General features: G+C 42.8%; 1 protein-coding gene across 3 annotated transcripts in view; it reads left to right on the top strand.

Annotated features, from left to right (window-relative positions):
* The first annotated feature begins 5,698 nt into the window (after positions 1-5,698).
* Sap-r (prosaposin) overlaps positions 5,699-18,547 on the top strand; it is a 63,867-nt gene continuing 51,018 nt past the window's right edge. For all 3 annotated transcript variants that reach the window (XM_089582604.1, XM_089582603.1, XM_089582602.1), the window contains exons 1-10: positions 5,699-5,859; positions 12,639-12,790; positions 12,852-12,923; positions 13,009-13,074; positions 13,138-13,197; positions 13,601-13,696; positions 14,991-15,125; positions 16,573-16,635; positions 16,860-16,916; positions 18,256-18,324. In XM_089582604.1, coding sequence (XP_089438730.1) covers positions 5,820-5,859; positions 12,639-12,790; positions 12,852-12,923; positions 13,009-13,074; positions 13,138-13,197; positions 13,601-13,696; positions 14,991-15,125; positions 16,573-16,635; positions 16,860-16,916; positions 18,256-18,324 — 810 coding nt within the window. In that variant the 5' untranslated portion in view covers positions 5,699-5,819. The remainder of the gene's footprint in view (positions 5,860-12,638; positions 12,791-12,851; positions 12,924-13,008; positions 13,075-13,137; positions 13,198-13,600; positions 13,697-14,990; positions 15,126-16,572; positions 16,636-16,859; positions 16,917-18,255; positions 18,325-18,547) is intronic.

The raw sequence follows: 18,547 nt of genomic DNA, 5'->3' as shown, positions 1-18,547 counted from the left end.
GCAGTCGTCGGAATCAGGATGGCCACCGTGGCTGTCGGCCGCGCTCTACTTAAAACTTCCCAGATAATGCTCGAACACCGTTGTGAGCAGCCTCGGATATCCTAGAATCCGTCGCGCGTGACCGCGATCGCTTCGCGAGAAATCTTGTCGCGTCGAGAGAACAAACCCGAGATAGACTACCATGGGCGGCGAAACGGAAAAAAAAAAAGAAAAAGTCCATGTGCCAATATGTGATATGAGATGGGTAGGCCTATCCAGCAAAGAACATGAGCATATAGACTTCTCCCGAACTCTGTCGTATCGTGAGACTGAAATGACGCTGAAATCCTGCAACCTCAACAGCCTCAGAACTGAGCGGCGCGCGTAGTCGAGCGATCGCATTGCTTCCTAGCGGTGGTGGTAGTGGCTTATTCTTTAAAAAAAAATAAAAAGGTGAAGCAAAAGAGTGTTGCCGGCCGCGGCAATTTCTATCTAATATCTAAGCACCCGAGCTGCAGCCGGCGGAAATGAAAGGAAAAGGGAGAGGGCAGTGAGGAGAGTATAGAGGGGAGCGATAGCAAGAAAGGACTAGGGGAGAGCTTTGTACACTATTTACAAAATACAAAAGTAATCAAGTTCGCGCCGCTCGCGCGCTAATGTCCAAGCATTGTCCGAAAGAACCTGCATGAGATCGTCAACTTGGCGTTCACAGTACACCTCCATGTTGTCACATTAAGCTGAATTAAGTACTCGAAAAAGCATATTTCGTGCACTTTGTTCACTCTTTATTCATGAGACTTCCGTGCGGTGGATGGCCAAGACAAGGAGCGGGGAGCCGACGGATAGAACAATGTCTTTGTTCACAAATATGGACGCTAACGTATGTGTACAGCGTGATACCGTTTTTTTTTTTTTTTGTACACTCGGGGTGGCCGCTTGTAGAAGCTTGAAAGGCGGACCTCTGGAGGGCAAACGATAATAATAAAAAAAGGCGTCAAAGTTGCAAACAAGACAGAAAAGCAACGAATTGGCCGAATGTAGAACGCTCGGCCGCCACTGGCACTCCGGATTCCCGGCGAAAGTTCAACGTCCCTGGCCACTGACTACTTGGAACAAGCCTCCGCGCGTGCTTTCTGGGACCGGGACGGGGTGGTTGGCCTCACCCCGCTCGCGCCTAGCTCCCTTTCTTCCCCGCTGCGCGTCTTTGCTTCCCCCTTTCACGTTCTTTGGAGGAAGGCACGCGAGTCAGGGCAGCTACCGCGTCAAGGCTACAGATGGTGACAATCGGCCCCGAAAAGTACCTAGCTTCGTGCGGCTTCAACAGCAGCGTTCTTGAACCCGTCTCACGTGCCGTCCTAGAGACCTCAGTACACGAGGCCGCCACAGATATCCAAGGTTCTCGGGGGTTTTAAAAGCAGCCAGAGAGTAAACAATTTTTCACGAAGTGGAAGTCAGTGACAGAGTAATTTAGCTAGGAAGGAAAGAGAATTGGTATAATTAATGAAAAAGACACGCTAAGAGATATTTATTAGGTGACAACTGTCACCACCACAGCACGAAGCAGTTGCTACTGATTATCGGTCTTTATCGTCTCAGGCCAAGAGCGCTTCCCGCCCATGAATGAAAGCTTGAGCTTCGATTGGTGCTTGTGATGGAAAATTATTACGAGCGAAAGCGCTGACGACATGAAGTTTACGCCCTTTGTGTTGGAAATGGCACACTGCTTCTGTGTGTTTCCTAGACAGTCGCGTGAGTAGTAACACCACTTTCAAGTCCTATTTTCGACATTGTCTCTTGTTTTCTATCTTTCGTAGCTTTGCGTGGGGCGCGTTCTCATCCAATTTTAATAAATTGCACCAAGATAACGGTGCAGTTAATCATGGAACATGCGGAGGTGAGAGTTCGTCACCGCAGAAATTTTCCAGTGATTCTAGTATCCGTCGCTCTGGCAAAAGTTTCTCAACGTCGCAATTATGACCGACTAGAACTAGAGCGGGCGCGCTGTAGGAGTGCTACCTGATAGGACCTTGAGTCGAGCAAGTATAACATACAAGCTCTACGCAGTGGCGGTCCCAGAGGTTGATTCTCGTGGGAGCAGACGGACTTTCGTATACCAAAAAAGAAAAAAAAATAGAACAACGGTTTTTTATTTCCGTTTCATTTTTGCAACAATTTTGGTGCGCTTTGCTGTCGAAAAATAAAGGCGAACGATACAGATGTCATACCATAACTCTTGCTTTGAATTTTAACGGTCACGTGAAGAATATTCATTTCGATACCAGGGGAAACCAAGTCGTAGGCTGAGATATCCCGCCATGGCGTGTCCAGGAAGGTCAAATCACCAGCCCGAGCATTTCACGAGCGGGGTTAGCGGCCGTCATTACTCAGTTCTGGGAAGTGGCTTTGTTCCGCCCTCGGTCCCCTCCGACAAGGCGGCTCGTCGGCCCTCCTTGTCAAGCCAACAAAAGGGATGATCCCCTCGCTGGCGTCGCTGTCTCCCATGAGGGGATAAAGACATGAACGGGTGGCTTCTTTCTGCCCCGACGAGGTTGCTGGCCACCGCAACCGCAGGTGAATGGCACCGCCGCCGCCGTCGTCGCCGCACCGGCCCCAAGGCAAGACAACGATGGGGGCACGGCAGGACCATGAAAATAAATAAAACTGCGCAATTAGTGCAGTCGCAGGGACTTTCGTATCCTTTCTGCAACCACTATCAGTTTCCTGATAAGAATTAACGAACTACCGCAAGGAATGTGGGACTGTGCTTTAATCATACTCGCTCAGTAATTCTTAGCAGACACCTCAGTTCACCTTAATTGTTATTTCGAGCAATCTGACAAGAAGGGCGCACTGTCACTGTAAAATTCACAAGGGTAGAAACTTGGGCGAGTCGGTAACTGTGATGCATGGTATGTGGTGTTGCGCAAAACGGGACAAGGAACAGAGAAAGACGCACACAACACAGGCGCTAATTTCCGACTGACAGAAACCTAGGCGACCAAGACGAACGTGAACCGTGGGGCTGACAGGCGCATGCGCCCGGAAAAAAAAAAATGAAAATCAGGCGCACGAGGAACGACGGACAAACGAATCAGCGATAATTAATGAAGGCCAGCTCTCTTTTGGAATAGACGGCTCGCTGACACATCTATCACCCAAGGCAGCGATACGCGCTGCTTCAATAATTTCACGTGTTAACTGATCCCGGTGTCTGGCCACGGTCGAGCACTTATCCATAAATGGCACACAACCACTCTCCTTACAGTGCAAAGACAGATTGCTGCCAGTAAAAGTTTTCAAGTTGTTTTTGCGTTCACGAAGCCTATCATTCAAGCAATGACCAGACTGACCAACATACCGCTTGGCACAGGAGAGTGGGATGTCATAAACAATGCCTTCAGTACACTTCACGAACTTTTTTCTGTGATTAATGGTGCACTGCAGGTTTTGGCGACGTTTATCGGCGGGTAAATTTTTTTTGGTTGGTTTGGTTTATGAGGTTTAACGTCCCAAAGCGACTCAGGCTATGAGAGACGCCGTATAGTGAAGGGCTGCGGAAATTTCGACCACCTGGGGTTCTTTAGCGTGCACTGACATCGCACAGTACACGGACCTCCAGAATTTCGCCTACATCGAAATTCGACCCGCGATCGAACCCGCATCTTTCGGGCCAGCAGCTGAGCATCATAACCACTGAGCCACCGCGGCGGCCCTAAAGTTTTTTTGGATAGCGCGCTGAGTTTTTCAGGGGCTGAGAAAACCATGCGAGCATTCGCTTTCGTCCCATTGTTCTTGAGATTGTGGGACAGGAAATGAATGTTGTGAATGACGGCAATTTTGCCTTTCTGAAGGCACAGACGGTAGTGAATCTTCCTGGCGCTTCTTCTTCAATATGCCTTCCGCGACAGAAACACAGATAACAGCTGGGTAGCCTGCTTCATGGAATCTTGCGATTTGTTCATAAAAGCTCTGGCTGATGAGGTGGGGGCATGACTTATCCAGGACATTTTTCAAACATAAATTAATAATGAAGCGTTTTACGAGTTTAGAATATGCGTACATGTAGGGGAGTAGAGGTTTGTTAGCGCGAGGTGAATATCTCCAACACACGTGGTTGTCCAGTAATTTAAAACGGACATCAAGAAAGCGGATCTCGTTGTCAGTTGGCATTTCGTTAGTCAATAGCAGTGGTGAAAAACACTCTTGTACAATGGCTAAAATACCGGACGCAACCTGCTCTAATCGCGACGGCGTACTCAACCAGAAAAGGAAATCGTCCACAAAACGAAAGATTCTGACCACATGTGGGCTGGTAAGCCGCTCTTGGAGGCTCCTGTCAAGAGATGCCAGATACAGGTCGCTAAGTACCGGGGCCAGACAAGACCCAATGCATACTCCCTGTTTCTGGATGTGTGCAGCGCATTGCCAATTAATGAAAGTGGAACGGAGATAATAAACGTGTAACAATTCTAAAAAACTGCTGACGGACAAACCGGATTCATTCTGAAATGACACAGCACCAAAATGATGGATGGAATCTTCGACTATGGTGAGCAGGTTATGATGGGGCAAGGAGTAATAAAGATTTTTCCCATTGATGGAGAAACCAAGAAGGCGCGCGGTTTTTATCAGCCCCTGAAAAACTAAGCGCGCTATCCAAAAAAACTTTGTCCGCTGATAAACGTCCCCAAAAGCTTCAGTGCACCATTAATCACAGAAAAAAGTTCGTAAAATGTACTGAAGGCATTGTTTATGACATCCAACTCTCCTGTGGCAAGCGGTATGTTGGTCAGTCTGGTCGTTGCTTGAATGATAGGCTTCGTGAACACACACGCGCGCGCGCGCACACACACACACACACACGCACACGCGCGCGCGCGCGCACACACACACACACACACACACACACACACACACACACACACACACACACACACACACACACACACACACACACACACACACACACACACACACAAAACAACAACTTGAAAGCTTTTATTGGCATCGAATCTGGCTTTGCACTGTAAGGAGTGTGGTTGTGTGCCATATTTGGGTAAGTGCTCGACCGTGGCCAGACACCGGGATCAGGTAATACATGAAATTATTGAAGCAGCGCGTATCGCTGCCTTGGGTGATAAATGTGTCAGCGAGCCGTCTATTCCAAAAGAGAGCTGGCCTTCATTAATTATCGCTGAGTCGTTTGTCCGTTGTTCCTCGTTCGCCTCATTTTCATTTTTTTCCGGGCACATGCGTCTGTTTGCCCCACGGTTCACGTTGGTTTTGGTCGTCTAGGTTTCTGTCAGTCGGAAGTTAGCGCCTGTGTTGTGTGCATCTTTGTCTGTCCCACGTTTTGCGCGACCTCACATACCATGAGTCACTGTAAAACATTTTATTCGCCAGAAAGAGCTTGGTAAGAGGTCGCGTTAAGTGGTCGAGAGTACGTAGCCCTCGACGGCTTTGTCAGCCCACTCCACTGCCAGAACTTGCATTATGGGGTCAGAGCTAGCAGGCACGGTGTCTCGCACCGCTCGAGAGAAGGAGCATTGCAATCAGTTTCGCATGTTTCAAATCTCCCGCCTCAACGAAATGCTGAAAGGGCTGAACTCTTGTGCGGACCTAGGGAATCTGGGGACCGTTTGACGCCGGTTGAGAGCGGCGTTTCGAAACGGAAGCGTATGGTGGCGCCGGCGTCGCGGATCATATGACTGTGATTCCGCAGATCGCGTGAAAAGCCCTATCTCGCTTCTGCTTGCAGTCAGTCCACATTGTTTTCTTTATGTGAGCGAGCGCCTGTCCTGTGTTCTCTTGTGGCAGCTGGCACTCAACCGCGCGGCGAGATGTTCGCGAGAGTGCTCCTCGCGGCGAGCGTCATCTGCTGTGAGTAGAGCGGCCGCTGTCAACTCTCCCATTCGTTCGTCGACTTGTTCCGCATGTCTCGCTTTCAGTACTACGCATTTGTTACAATGATGGCATTTGTGCTTCTTTTCCATCTTTGCATTGTGCTTTGCATGCAGTAGAATTTTCCGACTAGGCTACTCCGATCAGCTGTCGGTGTTTTGTCACAACCTCGAGATCCTCTCATATGACACTCGATGATTCATCAATGAAAATTGTTTACTCTGTTCCCGTGTCTTGAATCACCGTGGTATAAGTGCTTTTTTTTTTTTTTCGTGAGTTTCAAAATCGGGGTCAGCTGAAATTTAATTCATTCGCTCGTAGATTTCGCAGTGCTGATTCCCAAATTTTTCATTCCTTGTTAACGCTTTGGTATATTTATCTCAACTACAGGCAGTGCACTTGTTGCGAATTTGATTTCTGATATGCGTAAGGCAGCTTTATAGGATGTACTGTATACGTGCTAACAGACCTTGTTTGCGTTCGCTGTTTCCAGTATTTTAAAGCTGATATTAGCTGGCTGCTCTCCTGAGCTGCTGAAGTTATCTTCGTGCCCTTCTGTACAAAAAACAACAAAAAAACAAACTGCCTTTTTTTGCAACTATTTTTTCGTGTTTGCTGCTTGCTCACATGATGCAAATCAGACATCTTTCTGCATTCGATTTTCAGGCATGGTATGTATTTCGCTTCTTTGCTTTTATGTGCATGCATGAGGCTGCCGCATGCGAATGCATGCTCGTTGTGCAGCAGTTTGTGTGCCTTGTTGTAACGTTCAGTTTGTCCAATTTGCTGGCATTTTTCTGTTGTTGTGATAGAGCTGTGACAGTTCTGAACGAAAAACATGTTCTACTCGTTGTCTGACAGTAGTGACTCACTACAATGAAAGGCATCATTAGACATTTACTGGAACTTTCACTTGTCACGTCTCTAACATAATGCTAAACACGAGGGCCATCTGTCCTAATGTATTATTCTAGGACAGGTGACGCTCGCACTCATGGACCTTGCATTATCTCATGCACCACTTTGTTTGCGTTGACCTGGGATATTTTTAATCGACACTGGAAATAACAGTGGGAACCGTGCAGTGCATGTCAGTTTTGTCTGGAGCACGTCAGCAGTGCACACCCATGCAAAGGAAGCAAAATTTGACAGGTGCATTTGGGTTTGAGGTATAGTGCTTATGCCTATGTGCCTTAAAGGTCTAAGAAGCTGCACTTTTGCACAACCACTGGTTGGCAGTAAGTTCCAGCTACAATAACCATATGTTACTTCCTTATACCATGCACCACTTCAGTGCTCTAGGCAAGATCTGTGTGCCTGCATGTACCTGTGTCGGAGTGCACTGAAGAAGTTATCATAAAATTGCCTGCTTACGTTGCAGAGTAGGCACTTGTCTGTACAGTTCCAGTTTCTGCACAGAATTGGTGGTGAGGAGGGGAGGGTGCACAACACCTAGCTTGTTTTAATGAGCAAGGTCATATGCACTCAAGCGATGTATAAAGTTCACAATGTGAGCACATGACATTAAGTGCATGCTGCACTATGGTGAATTGTGCGTATTTGAGAAATGCTCAGAAACGTGCAGGTACTGAATGCATCTTAATGCCTTGCAAAAATTAAAGAAAGCATGCAGGTAATGAGTATTTATAGAAATAGAGAATGTAAACTATAAAGCAAAGCTTTCAAGTTGCTATTAAAAATGTGAAAAATAAGTGTTACCAGAGTACTTCAGTGCTGTGGTATCGCCTTCTCATCTTTGCACTACCTTGCTGGCAACAAAATATATTTAGACGACGTTTTATAGTTCATTTTTGAAGTAGTGTATCTTCACTGTAAGTTGAAGTTGAATAAGTGTAGAGCTGTAACTTTTGGTGCATGTTTAAAAAGCTATGTTCATGTTTTTCAAGATGCATGCATTGCTGCTGAGTGTGTTCATAATTGCGGATGCTACTTCTTGCTTGCCTGTTGACAAGACTATGACATTTGTGCTTGATTCGATGATGAGTCTGGTAGCCTTGAGGTACTGTGTTCTTACTGTAAATTTTCTGTGCTTTATGGAGGTAACATCCCTAATTGCACTGTGCATTGGTGATTTAGCACCAAAGGTGAAGAGGAAGTTGTCAGTTATAACTGTACCAGAAAAAGATGAATAAATGATACTGTGTAGTGAACAGTTACTGTCATGGCTGAATAAATGATACTGTGTAGTGAACAGTTACTGCCATAGCTGTCGAAGCGAAGTTTTTATGCTGCTTTTTTAATGTGCACTGCAGGTAGTTGTGCAAGCAGTGATGAATTTATCTTGGTTCTGCTCTCATGTCAGCACCAATCTCACTTGAGGAATTAATGTATGAAATGTATCATCACAGCCACAACACCAAATAGGGACAAGCATCTGGGCAACAAAGCGATATTGCACCGACGTCTGTGTTCTGTATTATATGACAGGAAGAAGAAACGGCAATTTAAAAGCAAGTAATGGGGACAGGCAGGACGTTTTTCTTTGGCTTTGACCTTTTCAGCAGTAGTTGAATGTAATTTGCATGCTTTTTACTTGGTACAGTATTTTACTGCTGGATTATGTGAAAGCTGACCATCGCCTCCAAATTTGAAAGTAAAAATAGGGGCTATTATTACTATATTACTGGCTCAACTTGGCAGAATGTATTAACCTGTAATTTAGTCAAACTCTTTGTCGGATATAGTGCAACAGTGTCAAACCAACTGCTTTTTTGTTCTGCTACCAAAAGTAGATTCAGCAAGAGCCAGATTTGAAGCAACTAAAAGCTACTCTGCACTCTGAAGTTTTCGTTGCTCATCTAAGACCATGTTCTGTCGGGTTCAGTATAGCCTGCAACGCACAATATGTAGTAGGAGCTTAGTTCACGAAGCAGTGTGCGCCCAGCAGTGCTCAAAATGGGAGCACTTAGCAGCCGATGAGAAGAACAGATCAGCCCAAAAGCTTGTGCATGCACATTTTGTGCTCTGTATGAAAGTGCATTGATTTACCATACGGTGAAAACATCAATCCACCTTTTTCTTAAGATGTGGTTCCCTCTAGGGAATGCGCGAAAATTTGTCTGCTACACAGAAAACTGGTTGAAAGCAAACCCACGTTAGCGATGCAGGCGCAGCCCGCATCCTTGAAGCGCTAGCTGCGCTTACGAAGTGGCAAGTGTACTTGACAGCTGCTTCCAGTCGCTAACATGAAATGTGCATGCGCAGTAGGAGCAGACAGATTGTTTTCAACCAGCGGAGCTCGAAGAGGCGAGGCATGCATGTGGAGGACAGCTGTGAGGAAAAGGCTGATTGGCTTACTCCATACACATTGCAAGTCATGTCGAGTATGATAGTACATTAATGCTCTTGGCTCCACTGCGTATATTATGGTTTTTGTGTAAGGATAGCGTCAAAAATTTTGAAGCATGTTATCAATAGGCTTCATCTGTAGTCTTACTGTTATATCGAAACATTGCAATGAAGGGAGTGTAATTGATGTTTGAAGATAATGTATTGCATTCTGCTTCTTGTGCATTCTCTATGCTTTAAAGGGATGCTGAGGAAAACTGTTGAATTTTTATTCTTACTGAAAATTTATTCTATGGATCTTTCTGAGCATGCTGGGGTTTTGTAACGGCAAAAGACTCATTTATTGCTGAGAAAATTAGTTCAGAAATTTTCCTGACACAAAAAAGGACGCCATGACTACCATTTTGAAGTAAATAGCACTGTAGTCTAGCCTCTGGTATCTGTGCCAGAAAGACTCTCAATGCACCGGAGTTTACCGTATTTTCCGGTGTATAAGACGCACCCGCCATATATGCAGGGTGTCACTGAAAAAGTTGGTATATAAGACGCACCCCAGTTTACCCAGTTAGGCTAGTGAAACTTAATTAAACACGCTTGCACAACCATCGCAAAATTCACCGAAACTGAGAAATTGTTAAGCAATGCTAAGTGATCGAAAAAGGCAACACTCACCCTATACCCGCCCACGTTTTAGAAAAAAGAAAAAACAAAACAACTCTCCCATATGTCCATAATAACATTTTATTTCTACTTAAAACCTTCGAAGTCTTCATCTTCGGATGCACTATCAAAAAGTTCGCCCATTTCTGAGGCAACACGGCTGAAACATTCTGTTCGCACTACGTACACGGAGCAAGCAAAGATGCTAAGAATGGCTAAAAAAGAACGCCGGCTTATCTTGGCTTGTCTTGACAATGGCGAGAAGCGCGATTGACGCCATCTTTTGGCATTTCACATTACTTTTGCTTGGGGCCTCCTAAACAGTCGCGTGTTTGTGATCCCAGAAGTCGTCATCCCCGCTGTTTCATGATTAAGTTCACCTAGAAAAAAGTTGCGCACAGCGGCCCCTGTATTGAAGTATTAACAGTGTTGCAACTGCGTCATTGTTAGTGATATTTTTTTGCGAAAAAAGCTTTTGAACATGAACCTGAGTAATTTCTGAACTCGCAAAAAAAAAAAAAAAAAATTCGCGCTTAAGACGCTCCCTTGTATAGGATGCACCAGCAAGATTTTTGAAAAAAGCTGCGTTTTGTACACTGGAAAATACGGTACTTGTGAAATCGGCTGTTCATGGTGACACCTGTATATCATTTTTTCGGCACTTTCTAGCTTATGAAAGCTGTGCTTTGAGTGAAAGTAGTGCCTTTGTCGCTAGATTGCGGTAATCTTGCGATACAGGCCAACTTTAGTATGTCTACATTTGGCTCACTTGTCTGGACACATGGGAAATATTAAAATGCTCTTTAGTAGATGTCACAATGAGTAGGATGTCATTTGTAGCTCTATAAACCTTTCCCTTGAAGCTTCCTAAAGAACTGTAGCCTTTTTTAAAATTCGGGATATTGCTACAAGCTGAATATTGATTAAGCTCAAATTTTTTTTTAAGGTTGTGAAAAAGTCTGGAATAACAAATTTTGGTTGGCAACTTAAATGTGTTGCTGTGCACAAAAGGTATAACTCTACAAATAAGCAGAGGAGAAAAAAAAAGATTTCTGAACTGTTAGGAGCAGTGTTGTTCGTACCTTAAATTGTTGGATGCTTTAGGTATTAAAAGAGTGCTCCTTTTCAGAATTTCAATACTGTTTTTTTTTTCTTGCAGCCATACAATGTTCGCATTGCAAAATTGTTAGACTTAAGATTCATATACTTATTGTTGAGCATTGTGATGGCTGGAATCAAGGTTATGCTTTTGTCAGTACTGCAGTTTGCTTAGTTTAATTTTTCATTTTAAAAATGTGATTTTGTTAAAACTTGTGCAGCACATTTAAAACATTTTTGTTTAACATGCCAATGGAACTAGACTTTAGCTATATGTAACATTTCTACCCAGATGGATTATCTGGATATTTTAAAGTAATAAAAACAACGCCATGGATTGTAGTAATAATAAAATAAGCCAGTGGTGAAATTGTCAGTGCACACATAATTTGTGGCAATGTTTTGTGCTGTTTGAACGACATGCACACAGTGGCTAGCAATGCATGATTGGCTTTCAGCATGCGCAAGTCGTGGCCTGCTTGGTGACCCTGTAAAGGTGTCAGATTTTTTTGGCTTTTTGCTTTCTCTCTTAATTTTTATTCGTTAGACCCTCTGTTTAGTGCAGTTTCGCTCTGCATTCATGTGTGAGAACGTACTGCACTCTATCATAGTGTGTGCCGCTGCGGTTATGGCGCTCGGCTTCTGATCTGAAAGACGCGGATTCAATTCCGGCCGTGGCAGTCGGAACTTCAATAGAAAAAAAATTTTAGAGGCCCGTGTACTGTGCAATGTCAGTGCATGTTAAAGAACCCCAAGTGGTCGAAATTTCCGGAGTCCTTCACTACGGTGTCCCTTATAGCCTGAGTCTCTTTGGGACGTTAAACCCGAATAAATGAATAAACCAATCTATCATAGTTTGTCAGTTGTCAGGATCACCAATGCTTGGATTTAGTTTTCTACTGGGGCATAAAGCCTAATTTTAAGTGTCTTCAGTTTGTAGGTAAAAGAAGAAATGCCCATCTAGATTAGTGGCTGGAAAATATGCTAAGCTTGAAAACTTGACGGGTATGTGGTAGGGTTGTACCATCTTTTTAGCTTTGTTATACATCTGTGAAATCAATATTCATATACACTTGAGTCATTGCTTGAGTTCAATTACTACAAGTGAATTGAGTTATTAATGTGGCATGATTTGACTTTTTGTTACTTGAAATTTAGCCCAGTGGTGCTGGTTTATTATCTACTTCCTTAAAATTGCATGCCATGAGTGCCAAGTGTGGTGACATCACTGAAACCCCCCTTCCTGTAAGTTCCAGGGACTGCACTGGGCTCGCCTAACTACTCTCACCAGAGTTGGTATGATTGATGTTCTTGCTGGCTTATTACTGCTAGGATGGCTCAAGTTTGCGGTTCCAATTTGCCTTTTATGCCTGTCGGCGATGAATATTCCTGTAATTGAAAGCCTTTCAAAGGGACTTGGGCTTTATGAGAATGGGGACATCTGCTGTGCTGGTCGTGCTTTGGTGTCACTACAGTTTGATGTATGTATGTGTAGTGTGTGTGCCACTTTCTTTTTTTTCTGTGAATGCATCTCCTATTTTGTCTGTATGTACTTTCATTTTTTGAATAGCTATGTGTATCGTTTTCTGTACTTCCTGTTTTTTACCTTTGTTTGGTTGTGCACTTTACTAGACGTGGTAGGTTTTGTAAATGTACTTTCACTAAGAGAAGTTTTTCTTTTCCAACTCCAGTGAGTAATGCTATTCCTTTGGTCAAGCCATCAGACAAAGTTTGCCAGACTCTGAGCACATCATGCCAAGACTTGTGGGTTGCATCATCATGCAAAACTGTCAAGCCATGCATAGAGATGGTCTGGGAAAAACTCGAAGTCCCCATGGACAAGGTAACTTTAATTTGCTTGTAATAGTGTGTAAGCAAGTCTGACTGCTACATGTCCCTCACAGAGCAATGTATGCAACATCTGCAAGGAAATGGTTAAGGAAGCAAGGGACCAACTCCTCAGTAATGAAACACAGGTAGGTGCTGTGGTATGCCTCGTTCACAAAGTTGAAAAAGTTATGCCGCTCTTGTAAGTTGTTCTGTGTGTAATTTTGTTTTCAGGATGAACTAAGACAAGTGCTCGAAGGCAGCTGTGCACTGATCCCAATTGGATTTATTAGTGACCTGGTACGTACTGTTTACGAGTGTTTTTTCACATTCTTGCTACAGTCTTTCGCTCCTGTTTTACAGTGTAAGAAAATGGTCGACGACTTCATTCCTGATCTGATTGACATCCTTGTTTCAAGGCTGGTAAGTGCCTATGGCATTTGTGAATAGTAGTTGTTGGCTGTACTAAAATTGCAAGATCTAGCCTTTATGGCCTGGTCAGACAGATCAGGTGCATTTCTTTTTACTTGGAAGTCAAAAGAAAAGTACAAATAGCAGTGCTTCAGAATAGAATTTTTAGCTCGGGCTATGATGTGCATGAAGCAAAAAGTTGAAACTGGAGTGCAGAAGGTGTGCTTTAATCAAACTGGTATAAGTATTATGCAGTACGATAGTCGCTGCTAGTTTCCTTTACTATTTTCTTTACTGAGGTTAAGAGCACGTTACTTCTTTACATTTCCCTGTGATATAATTCAGACATTGGAAAACTTTTGCATGTTTGGAAGAAATACTCTGTACCAGTGTTTTTGTGTTAACAAATCTGCAGGACCCTGATCAAGTGTGCACAATTGCTGGCCTCTGTAATCCTGACTTTGTGACCAAAAAGCTTCAAAGTCTTCTAGAACACAGGGTTCTCGTGGCGGTAAGTGGTACTGGGGCGATGTGATAAAACCAAGTTAATTTGTGCATAATGATGTGTTCCACAGGTTGGCCCTTCTAGGAGGTGTGTTTCAGTGTTGAGCGTGGCATGTTACAGAAGGGAGCGAAGACATTCTTATGGGTGGTGTTTATAAACTATTTATTTACAAAATATTTACATAGCGGCCAAAGTGGCCGCTACAACTGTGAAAGATCTGGAACTTCAGGCCAGAGCTCAACACTGACAGGCCTCTTGTCTGAATTCTGCGAGAATTTCTTTTAAGAAATGCTGAACAAGGGCAGTCATGTGGAGCTTTCTCAGGTGGAAAGTTATTTGACATTCTATAATGAGAGATAACAATCGCTGTCACCGTTTATTCTGTAGTGAAAAATGCGCTAGTACTTGCTTATGTGTTGGCTTTTTCTTGCTGTGGTTACTGTAATATGTTGTCCTATCAGACTCTATCTTTGTGGTATGGTTATCTGCTGTTGTGTGCCATATTTGCCTGGTTCTGGGTCTTTATGTTCCTTTGCTTATAACATTTCAAGACTAGGGGAGATGTTTAAGATAAGGTATCTAGATTTCACTGCACTGGCTTCCAAATATGTAATGCAGTGGGTTCCTGTTGAGTGAATATAAAGCTGACCTCTGACAAGCTGGGCTGTTTGACCACCATGATTTAAATTTCTGTATGCACATTACAAAACGAAAAAAAAAAAAAGGCTAATGCAAGTCTGTGAACTAATGCAGTATTTGAAGTTAATGCAAATTCTTGCAGTACTATTCTTGCAGCATTACTTTAAATATCCCCAAAACTTGTTGGAAGCACAAAGTGCTGCAAAGGAAAGCAATGCGTGCAGCTAGAAGAGAAAGACTTGACAAAGGAGCAGTATGTACAGTAATGAAAATAATTTTGAAATGAAGTGAAATGTGATTAAGGATTTTGTTATTTTGATTACCAGTTGCTGTGCAGCCACTGCACAACAGTGGAGGACGTATCACACTTCTAGTTTGTTTGACATTTTGGCGAATGGGATGTGGTGGTCACAATGGCTTCATGAATATTCATGGAAGCACTAATTGATAGGTGTTCCTGAAGAATGCTGTGCTGTGTTTAGGGGAAGAAAACATGCAGTATGGCCCATTCTGATTTTTCCTGCATATTGTCCATGTGACGTGAAATTTTATTTGCAATTTCAGCACTCTGAAGTAAGATCAAAAAAGAAGTATTGACTTAAAAACAGAGACATTATTGTAATTAACAGAGCTCTTTTTTTTTTTCTTTTATCATCCTTAGTCAATCCAGTCTCGCATCTTTCTGCCATTGGCTAAAGTGAGTACGCCTGTGTCTGACACCAAGAAGACTGCCACCTGCACTGAATGCAAGACGGCCATGAAGTACGCCAGGGAGCTGTTCCAGAAACTGCCTTTGGTAACAGCAATTTCTTATTGAGTGCATTTTTTTCTTCATTGTCAGTATCATGAATTACCGCTATTTATTTTTACAAAGAAATGAAAATGTGCTGTCTTGACAGTCTTTGCAGTTTTAGTCTTGTTATTGCTTTCTAGTCTCGTTACTTAGCTCTTTTTTTTTCGCCAGTGTCAGTTTTGTTTGCCTTTGTATTGCGCAGAATGTAAAAACGAGATTCTTAGTGTACAGCTAAGGCTGTTGTATTGGCTACAGAGAAATCCTTGCAGTCGGCTCCCTTTAAGATCCCTGTAAGTTAAGAAGTGTTGAGCTGAATTATTTGTTAGGCTGAACAGTTTGGTGGCTTTGTCTCGCTTCCCATAAATGCAATGTCAAAAATAACTGATCAGCATGACCAGTCTAATGTACGCAGTGGTTCAGATACTGTAGCAGTGCTACATGAATGGCCGATAGATAGATTTTGGTGACTCTGTCTGTTGCATTCTTGCTCCTTACGAAATGCAGCAAAAATATTAAAGAACTGAGAGTGCACTTGAACAGCAGGTTTGTATGTGGAGACATGCATAAGGCAAATGTAACTGGTCTTGCGTGTGATGTAATTAGAAGCATTCTACTCTTTTTAATACAATAAGAGTCCTACTAGGAAAGTGAGGATTGTTAGTATCTTAGCCTAACGTCAGATAAATGCTCTCTTTATGTCACAAACAAGTAATTGATGTAAAGAAAGCCTAAAACCCATAATACAACATAGAATGGTTGACTGCAGGGGGTATGCAGGATTTACCAAGGCATTTTTAAAGTGCTAATAGCATTTCATTGGAAGCTTTTCCTCCTTTAGTCTTGTCTCGTAACTGGTTTGCTTTTGGTGTCTATATACTTAAGCTTGTTATTTTCAGTCACCTCTGTTGAGCTGAACTGAGTTCCTTACTCCTATCATGTTCATCTCAAGGGCATCTACTGTGCTCGAATTCTTTGCAGGCATTCAATCATGATGTCACCCTCTAATTTCCATTGTTTTTAATCCTACATCTGTGCTTGCATGTATGCTATGGCACCTTGAAACCACCTCAGTCTGCATGACATAGTGAATTTTCATTAATTAGAACTTCTAGAATTTGACAGGATCAAATTGACAGATTGAGTAAATGAAAAGTTCGAATGAAGAGAGTTTGTAAATATACATTGGAATCTCATTAATTCAAAGTTGTGAACTAAGATATCTCATGGGCTGCTAGTGTCTATAGCCCCATGTTAAAGCCTTGTCTGGGTCCTGAAGCTGCTTTTTTACCAGTGCTAACCTGATTGTTATGTTTTGTAACAATGTCATCAATGAGATTCTATGCTCTACACTTTTCATTTCCTGCCCCTCCTCTCTGTTTTCTATTAGAACTTTCCCTCTGTCACCCTGTTTTGGTGCAGTGCCATGAAACCTGCAAATTTCATGTTTCAGGCTGGAGTCAAGTCTGCTGTCCTGAAGGTTTGCCAAGAAAAGCTTGGCAGCACCAATCCTGAGGTAAAATACAATGCAGTATGCTGTGTGCAGACTGTGCAGGTTTACTCAGAGCAAGAGTACCTAAACTGCTTGAGGGCTAATGCTTGTAGTCATTGCCAATAGTTTTTAATTTCTCCATGATCTGTGGTGGTTCCATGTGACCGTGGTCTCTGTTTGGGTGGAACAGTGAGCTAGGATAAATTCGCAGGTGCCTGCTATCCTCTTTGTTTTAACTTGTCTTCCAGTGCTTCACCGTGGTGGATGTTTTCCTGCCATCAGTCTTCAAGTACCTCCAGTCAGTGGTGAGGAATTGTTTATTCATTCTTTGGATCAGTAACACAAAACCTGAAATGTGTGCATTGTTTTTAAAAAAGCATCATGATTTGCTGAGCTTTAAATTTTTTTTAAACATGATGCGAAACTTAATGCACCTGTACATTCTGGCTAGCTATGTGTTTCTAATGTGGTATACAGGACTCTTCACCTAAGATGTTTAGCAGTTTTTAAAAATGTGCTCTCTGTGTTAGAAGAGTACTTTTTTTCGAATAGCTTTGTCATTCGTGTAGTGCATCAGAATGTAGCCAAGACAGGATAACCAATAGGCTGGCTAACTATATTGAAGAGTTAACTTTTGAAATATCATTTTTCGTCTCCTTATTTATTGAGAGGCATGTAACTCACTGTAAGTAATGCCCAGCTTTTTTTGGTTTAGCGTTGTAAGTGGTATAGCATAAGAATGCAGCTTAGGCGTGCTAACTGGTAGGCTCGTTAACTAATATTGAAAAGGGAAACATTTTTGAACTATTACTGTTATTCTTCTTATTTATTGAGAGGCATGTAGCCCGCCATAAGTAATATCCACATCAGTTTTTAGGATTTCGAAAACGCAGTTACCCTCTGTGCTGTGGCCCAACAAATTTGCATGTATTTTGGCGTGATGTAGGCAGAATTAGTTGGGCCACAGCGCCGAGGGTAACTGCGGTTTCGAAATTCTAAAAACTGATGTGGATATTACTTACGGTGGGCTGCTTCAATAAATAAGGAGACTAACAGTTATGGTTGAAAAGTTAACTATTCAAAATTAGTTAACGAGCCTACTAGTTAGCACGTTTTAGCTGTATTCTGATGCGCTACACCACTGACAGTGCTATGGCAAGAAATAGCGCTGTTCAAACTCAGAAGGCCTATTTTTAAAGATTGCAGAAAATCTTAGGTGGAACACCCGGTATTTGTAACCAAGGTGTGAGAAAACAGATTATCATGACTGAGAAAAGGTGTGAAAGAATTGCAGTGTATAGATGTACAGTCTTGTTGAGGACATCTAATTCAATCATTTGACATTGAGTGCTGCTTACTAATGTGCTCGAAAGTATCTGTGTTGTAGTATGTGTCTTTTGTTTTTCTTCTGATTGAAGGTGCAGCAAGTGACTGCGTCATCATTTTGTGTACTTTGCTCTTATTCATAACAGTTTTAATGCCTAGCTCATAAAAACACACAATGCAATAGTAGCTATATTGCTTACTAACAAAGTTTTCATTTGATGTTGCATTGTATTGCTGTATTTATATTTGTGAAATGGCCTGTTGTCTGGTATGCTTGATACATCTTCCCTCCGTAAAGAACCTTTTCTCTCTGTCAAGGATCCAGAAGAATTCTGTGCCTACTTGGGCCGCTGCAAAGCTCTTACTCAGAGTCCACCAAAGCTGAGTGTATGTGTCTTTTCTTTTTAGTTCGTATCTTCAGCTCTAAACTTCCTTGTGTGCCATCAGCAGTGCTAACATTGTCTTGCAGGGTAGACTTATTTCTTAGTAAAGATGGAAAGAAAATTTGGGTTTTGTAATAAGGGAGTAGTTACTCATTGACATCCACCCGAGCGCAGCCAAACGGCTACAGTGGAAAGCTATACAGCTTTCTCTTTCATTTCACGTTTTC

The sequence above is a fragment of the Amblyomma mixtum genome, chromosome 3, assembly GCF_055824585.1.
Source record: "Amblyomma mixtum isolate Tamu chromosome 3, ASM5582458v1, whole genome shotgun sequence".
NCBI classification, from domain to species: Eukaryota; Metazoa; Arthropoda; class Arachnida; order Ixodida; family Ixodidae; genus Amblyomma; species Amblyomma mixtum.
Note: the sequence above shows the minus strand (reverse complement) of the source record. Positions and strands in the feature narration are given on the sequence as shown.